The 7,974-nt window shown below is 40.8% G+C and overlaps 1 protein-coding gene across 1 annotated transcript; it reads left to right on the forward strand.

Annotated features, from left to right (window-relative positions):
- The first annotated feature begins 3,467 nt into the window (after positions 1–3,467).
- LOC147888519 (pentatricopeptide repeat-containing protein At4g39530-like) lies at positions 3,468–6,194 on the forward strand. Its single transcript, XM_087392175.1, has one exon. The coding sequence runs from the start codon at positions 3,468–3,470 to the stop codon at positions 6,192–6,194; it is 2,727 nt and encodes a 908-aa protein (XP_087248301.1).
- The last annotated feature ends 1,780 nt before the right edge of the window (positions 6,195–7,974 follow it).

A 7,974-nucleotide genomic window follows, 5' to 3' on the forward strand; every position in this document is an offset into this window, starting at 1 on the left:
TGTTGTGGGTGGATAGATCTAGCAAAATAGCACACGTCATTGCTTGTAATGAGACAAAAAATGCTCCAAGGATTTCAAGATTTTTTTTCGAAGGAGTGGTAAATTTCATGTTTTGCCATTGAGCATTATAATAAATAGAGACATACAGTTTTGGAGAACGACTAGAGCTCAGTTGCTCTCTATAGTACAATCTATTATCCATAAATAGATTGTCAAACTAAGGTGATCAATGAAACTATTGGAAACATTGAACTTGTACTACAAGCAAACATCTTGAGTTTTGAGAGACTTATTTTGCATAAACCGTAACAATAGCCAAAATTGTACAAGATGGATGACACCTTTTTGCATGCTCTATGCTTTCAATCCAAGATTCCCAATAAAAGTAAGATATTATGGAATTAATGGAGAAATACAAAGTGCTACACAAATCATTATTTGAATATTTTTGAATGATTGCTATGTAACTTGGTCCTTGTTTTTGTAAAAACTTGTTGAGGCATCATTAAGCTTTGAAACTTCTAACACAATTAGTTTTCCAATGAACTCAGTAACTCTTCTCTACATAAGAAGCCCATTTCTTAACTAGATCTAGTCAAATCTACAATGAGGGTCTAAATTCTTCATTCAATACATGTTGCCTATAGCCTAGGCCTAAAAACACATAATATCAATTACCTGGATTACAACGGTTGCCATGGTTGGGTATAGCTCTCCTCAACTTAGTGGTAGCAATCTATAAGACTTCAAGTTAGCTTCAAAAACTTCATTTTCATAGTTAATGATAGGGTCTTCATTTACTTCTAAGTGAAATATGCATAGTGGGGCTTTAACTTGATACCTTTCTTACAATCCCTAATTGATATAAGTCACTTGGTAATCTCGTCCCTTATTGACACTTTTTCTACCAAGTTGTGTATCTTATTGAGCTCAATGGACTTGAGCACTGCTTGTGGTCTCCACCATCAAATTTACAGTTTGCACCTCTTCAAGCAAAAAGATTCCCAAAGATAAGCACAAGGGGACACTAAATCCATACCATTTTTAGAATCCATAATTTATGTCACTCACTTAGTAGATAATCTACTCTCTTGTTTTCACTTTTGGCACAAGGTTGTGTATCTCAGCAAATTGGACTTGAGAAATGAATCAAACAATGTTTGCTTAGTACTCTTCAGCATTGGATTTAGAGTTTGTAGAAATTGCACCTCTTCATGTGGAAAAGATTCCTCAAGGTCGCTAGCAAGGTAGGATCTTATGAACGTGCAATAGGAAGAAGCATACATCATCACTTGAAATACATGGAAGTGCTCAAAATGAGCAATTGCAATCCAACAAATGGGTTAGAATGTGATACAACTCTAGGGTATCACAAACAAATCGGGACAGCCACAATTAGTAGTAAAAAGGAGACTGTAGCATGCAGCTCATGCAATGGAAAAGAGAAATGGAGTCAAAAGAAAATCAGAGAATTGAAAGCTATGTTCAATTATAGCAACATCCAATAGGGATCCAACTAGTATGCAACAAGTGCTTAAGAGGGGACTCTTATCATAGTCTCAACCAATAAATTTCCTTCTTAGTCTTACATTATGATTAGCTGAATTCTAGTAGCCAAAAACATTGAAGGTGTATGCATGATATAGTTGTGCCGAGCATGAAGAGGGGTTTACCAGGGGCACTTTTCCCCAAGGGGTTTTTTATTCCTGGACATTAGGTGTACTAGAGACACCTTATCTTCTTGTATATCTGCTAGTTGCCATAACACAGCTCTGTCAGTCTCCAGCTCCATGTCTTGTATCATGTTCTCTCGCTACATTTTACATCAGAGAGTTCGATCTTGACTCGTTGCTTAACATTAAATGATACTTATAACTTGGACATGCATTAATGATATCCCCATGTCGTACTAACAAAAGCTTCAAAATCCCTACGTGTAACATAATTCATAATTTGATCACTAAGTAAGTTCTTCTTTACCATTGGTCTAAAACACTAATCACATTCACCATCGTCTCAAACACTAAGTAAGTTCTTCTTTACCATTGGTCTAAAACACTAGTCACATTTAACTTTAACTTCATAATTTTGCTAGACATGCAACCAAGATCCATAGTCCCTAATAACATGGAAAAATATCTCATTATTTGAACTACCTTGAAAGGTGAGTTATGCTAAAGTATCCCTTAAGGACTCCACTTCTATTCCCACAAGGTTAATTTTGGTCTTTTGTTTTCGACCTGGCCTCTAACATGCAATCCTTAGTGTTCATTGTTTCTTTGCTTAAGCCTCTATATTCAATGTGACTTTTGGAATTATATGTGTTCCTTTAAATATTTTGAGGACCTTCAAGGTTTTCATTGTAGCTCTACTATCTAGTACGAGCCTATAGTTGCCCTTGGACTCTTGTACGACAGGAGAGGAAGATAATCCCTCTAGCACTCAAGAACAGTTCAAGAGAGCTATGATTGCCCTCTCTTGGCTTAGAGAATGCAAGTGGGCATTCGCTTCAAAATTGCCTTCGTCTTCACTTAGGCCTCCTTGTGGTGGCAGGCCAAAAAGTGAAGCATGATGGCGAGAAAGGGGCGTGGAAAGGGGAAAGAGGGGGGAAAAATGCAAATGCAAATGCAAATTTAAACGCAAACACAAAAAGGGAGTCTCAAAATAAATAAATAAATAGGTATATTCGCTTCTATAGTGAGCGTTGTCTTCACTTAGGCCTCCTAGTGTGGCAGGCCAAAAACCATGCAAGAGAGTTGGAAGCTCTTGCTTATAGCATAATTTGTGTGCCATATAGAGTGAAGTTTATAATGGTGTGTATTGCATGACTATGCGGTTTGTGTTCTCTAGCCTAGTCTCTCCAAGTATGTCCCAATGTGTAGTATATATTGATAAATGTATGTATATATATATATATTGACAAACAGGGGTAAATGGGAATTCTCCATGCCCCCTTGTGAACCGCAAACTTGCAGTGTTGGCATCAGCTTGCGTCTCAAATGGTGAACATGAGATCCTGTGCTTGCCAGGAAGATCTCTCGTCCTCCAAATCCTTGTATGCTTCGAAGGTACTCGATTTCTCACAGACTACATCCACTCACATGGAGAGATATCACCTCCGTTCAAAGGCCAAACGGCGTCCTTTGGCAACGAGGCTCATCAGAATAGCCCAATACTCCGGCTCGGTTATCCCCTTCCAATTGTCTCAGAAATCAGAGTCATGGGTCGATCAGTGCCTCGTTCCAGAGCGTGTGGTTGGCCATACTTTTATCAGCTTCGCAGCACAGTCTATACATTGTCCCCTTTATAGTAGACTCGCACTGAGATCGAATGCTGAGCAGATATGCATCCTATTTATTTTACTCAAAGATCATCTCTATCAATTGATTTTTTGTTTTTATGTGAGGTATTTGTCTCTGAGGGACTATAGGATGTAAGGTAGCTCTCTGCGTCCGTCTTCCTTTGTTATGGGTCCATGGCCTAGGCTTCCTCTCTGCAGTCAGTCCCTTGGTGCGGGCAGAGCTGGAAATGCTGTTCACAAGAGATTGTCTCAGCTGAAGGAGATTAAGGAAAATCATGCCCATTTTAAAGCAAACAATCTCATGCATATGTATGTAAAGCGTGGGAGCATGGTCGATGCTCGCCATGTATTTGAGAACATGCCAAATCGCAATGTTGTGTCATGGAACATTATGATCCTGGGGTATGCGAAGCAGGAAGAGGCTGCAAGGGCTTTGGAGTTGTATGCACAGATGCATTGGGAAGGTGTCCAACCGAGTGAACGAACCTTTGTTGGTGCGTTGAAGGCTTGCAGTAGCCCAGCACCACTGGAAGGAGAGAAGCAACTTGACAAAACAGGGTGCCTAGCGAAAGGTAGAGCCATCCATTCCCAAGTAGTACAGAGTGGCTTTGATACAGATGTATTCGTGGGTAATACCTTGGTGAATTTGTATGCAAAAATTGGGAGCATGGAGGATGCACGGCGAGTCTTTGACAAATTGCCTTATCATGATGTAGTCACCTGCAACACAATGATTCTGGGTTACGCTGAACAAGAAGACTGTACAGTCTCTTTGGAGTTGTATGCGGAGATGCGCCAAGATGGTATCACAGCAGATCAGCGAACCTTTGTTGGCACATTGAAGGCTTGCAGTAGCCTGGCAGCACTAGAAGAGGGGAGGCAAGCTGATGGGAATATTATGAAAACAGGATGCTTGGCTAAAGGTAGAGGCCTACACTCACAAGTCGTAAAGAGTGGCTTTGAGTCAAATGTATTTGTGGGAACCACCTTGGTGGATATGTATACGAAGTGTGGATGCATGAAGGATGCACGGGGTACCTTTGACAAGTTGTCTGATCGTAATGTGGTTACATGGACCACCATGATCCTAGGATATGCTGAGCATGAACAGAGTGAATTGGCTTTGGAATTGTACATGTGGATGCACGAGGAAGGTGTCACAGCAGATCAACGGACTTTTGTTGGCGCATTAACAGCTTGCAGTAATCTGACAGCAGTGGAAGAGGGGAAGCAAGTTGATGGGAAAGTTGTGAAAACAGGATGCCTGGTGAAAGGTAGAGCCGTTCACTTCCAAATAGTGAAAAGTGGCTTAGAATATGATGTATTCGTGGGAAACACCCTGGTGAACATGTATGCAAAATGTGGAAGCATGGAGGATGCCCGGCATGTTTTTGATGATTTGCCTCAGCGTGATGTGGTTACGTGGAACACCATGATCCTGGGTTATGCAGAGCAAGAAGACAGTGCACTGGCATTGGAACTGTATGCAGGGATGCATCAAGAGGGCACCACAGCCGATCAGAGAAGTTTTGTTGGCGCATTGAAGGCTTGCAGTGGCCTGGCAGCACTGGAAGATGGCAACCAAGCTGCTGCGAGTGAATTTGGGAAAATAGGATGCCTGGTGAAAGGAAGAGCCATCCATTTCCAAGTAATAAAGAGTAACTTTGAGCTAGATGTATTTGTTGGAACAATTTTGGTGAATATGTATGCAAAATGTGGGAGCATGGAGGATGCACTGTGCGTCTTTGATAAATTGCAGCAGCGCGATGTGGTTACGTGGACCACCATGATCTCAGGGTATGCTGAGCAAGAAAACAGTGCGCTGGCTCTAGAGTTCTATGCACGTATGCATAAGGAAGGCATTGGTTCAGATCATCGCACCTTTGTTGGCATATTGAAAGCTTGCAGTAGCATGGCTGCACTGGAAGTTGGGAAGCAAGTTGACCGAAATTTTATGAAAATAGGATGCTTGGAAAAAGGTAGAGCCATCCACTCCCAAATAGTAAAAAGTGGTGTTGGGTCAGACGTGTTTGTGGGAACCAACTTGGTGAATATGTATGCCAAGTGTGGGGGCATGGAGGATGCACGGCGTGTCTTTGACGAATTGCCTCATCGTAATGAGGTCACATGGACTAACATGATCTTAGGGTATGCAGAGCAAGAAGAAAGTAAGGAGGCTTTTAGTCTTTATGCACAAATGAAAGAGCAAGGTTTGTCACCAAGTAGCTTTACCTTTGTTGCCACCCTGAAAGCATGTGGCAACACAGCAGCTTTGGAATCTGGGAAAGAACTCCATTCTCAAGTTAACAAGGTTGGCTTTGAGACTATTGCAATTGTAGCAACCAGTCTTATTGACATGTACTGTAAATGTGGGAGCATGGTGGATGCCCAACAGTTGTTTGATACATTGCCCACAAGGAACGCAGTACTATGGAGTGCATTGATTGCAGGATATGCCCGTCAAGGAGAGAGTGAACTTGTGTTTCATTTGTTTGAGAGAATGAGGCAGGAGGGCATACAGCCAGATGGGATCACGTTTCTTAGTATTCTCAATGTATGCAGTCACGGAGGTTCAGTAGACAAGGGCCGGAAGTATTTCAAGGCTATGAGCCAACATGGCGTCATTCCAAACATTGAACATTATACTTGCATGGTTGATCTTCTAGGCCGTGCAGGCCAAGTGGACGAGGCAGTGGCAACGGTGGAGAAGATGCCTTTTCAACCTAATGCCATCGTCTGGTTGACCATGTTGGGTGCTTGTCAAAGGTGGAAGAATGTAGAGGTTGGAAGGCATGCCTTTGAAAATGTGATGAGATCAAATGAAAAGCTTAGTGTAACATATGTCTTGATGGCAAATATATATGCTGTTGCTTACATGCAGGAGGACTGTTAAGATCCAGGTAACGAGAAAGACCGCTCAAGAGTGGAATAAGCCAGAGAAGAGCTGGTGGACTGACCTTAGCGGAATGGTGCATACCTTTATTTAAGGTGGGCAATAGGAGACTTACTCAAAACAATAATACAAGTGTAAAGCTGAAAGAATCTTTTACAGGATCTATGTGATGATGAAAATGTGCGGCTGGCTTTCTCTTGTGCATGAAGCGATACACTCGGTAGACAGCCACGCATGCTCACAAGGCCACTGTATTCGTATGACATGTAAAGTCCAACATACGCATTTATAGGTACATGTATGCATCATGGTTGTAAGACACGTTAAGACACGACACGTTAGACACGCTTCAGACACGAGTGTTTAAAGTGTCTTAAAGATAAGACACGCCATTGTGGTTATAATAATAAATATTTAATTAATATATGTATAAGTATACAAATGTACAACTTGCTAGCATAGCTAGCTGCTAGATTCTAGAACTACAATAAGCTACACTTAAAAAATGCAAGAAGAAACAATGCACTTCTACAATGTAGTTAAGAGTCAAGACTCGTCACTCAAGATTTAAAAGTTAAAGTTAAGACTCATAATTGAAGAGCTCGCAATTTTTTAAAAAAAAAGGTTTAAATTGACAATTGAATCTTGTCACATGTGACATGAATTTAATATGTATCTCGATACATATAATTGAAAGGAAGCTTTCGACTCTCAAGACTCAAATCTTTGAAGATTCATCCTAATTTGAATCTATGAGGTCACTACCACTGCTAGATCCAAAGTCACCATCAATGATAGCATGGCTAAGTCAAACTCAATGTTTGTTGTTACTCCCCACCCACCAAAAAAAAAAAAAAACACGAGTGTCTAAAGGTGTCTTAAGGTAAGGCATGTGTCTTAAGTGTCTTATCATAAGACACGAGTGTCTTTACAACCATGATTCTACGCATGGGGGGGCTATTGAAAACTACATGATATCTCTTGAGCATGCAATTGCAACATTCTTTTGTTCACTAATGTGGATATAATGAGATCTAAACGGCACCAATAGGCTTATGGGAAAACCTTAACTCTAAGGATTGATTGTATACAAACGCCATTTCCAAAGCAATTATGTAGGTGTAGCTCTCTTCATTGTCTCTCCCCTCCTCCTTTTAACATGGTATTAGAGCATTAAGCTGCTCATAAAGAGTGATTGTGTTGGTGGAATGCCCTAACTAAAAAGGGAATGAATGGGGCTCCTTCAAGCTATTTAAAAGGCTCTTTTCACCTCCATTTCCCTACAACTTGCAATTGTGCTGCACGCTATAGTTCTTGCTGTTGAAGAGGGTGGTGTTACAAAGATTCTGGTTCAAGAAACTCTTTTTGGCGCCAACCATCAAAAGGTACTAATGTTTGAAGGTTTGTGTGTTTGAAAAGCCTTAAGAAGAGGCTCTATGTGTGTGTGTGTGAGAGAGAGAGAGAGAGAGAGAGAGAGAGAAAGAGAGAGAGAGAGAGAGAGAGAAACTTTTCATTGATGTGTTAGAGGTGAGGAAAAGAAAGAAAAACATACTTCATACATAGTATGTTCTTAGGTTAGTATCCATGGGTAGATTGGCATATTTGGGATAAGGGACTCAACCCTAGACGACATATGAATTGTAGTTTGTACATTTATAGGTCAATCCTCGTGTGGTGTGCTTGTGTCCTTATGTACATACATAAATACATATATGTACATAGGTTAGTACGCATGGGTAGAGTGGTATATTTGGGATAAGGGACTCAACAACCCTTGATG

Source organism: Dipteris shenzhenensis, chromosome 21, assembly GCF_047967505.1.
Source record: "Dipteris shenzhenensis isolate YYH24624 ecotype China chromosome 21, Dip_SZ_1.0, whole genome shotgun sequence".
NCBI classification, from domain to species: Eukaryota; Viridiplantae; Streptophyta; class Polypodiopsida; order Gleicheniales; family Dipteridaceae; genus Dipteris; species Dipteris shenzhenensis.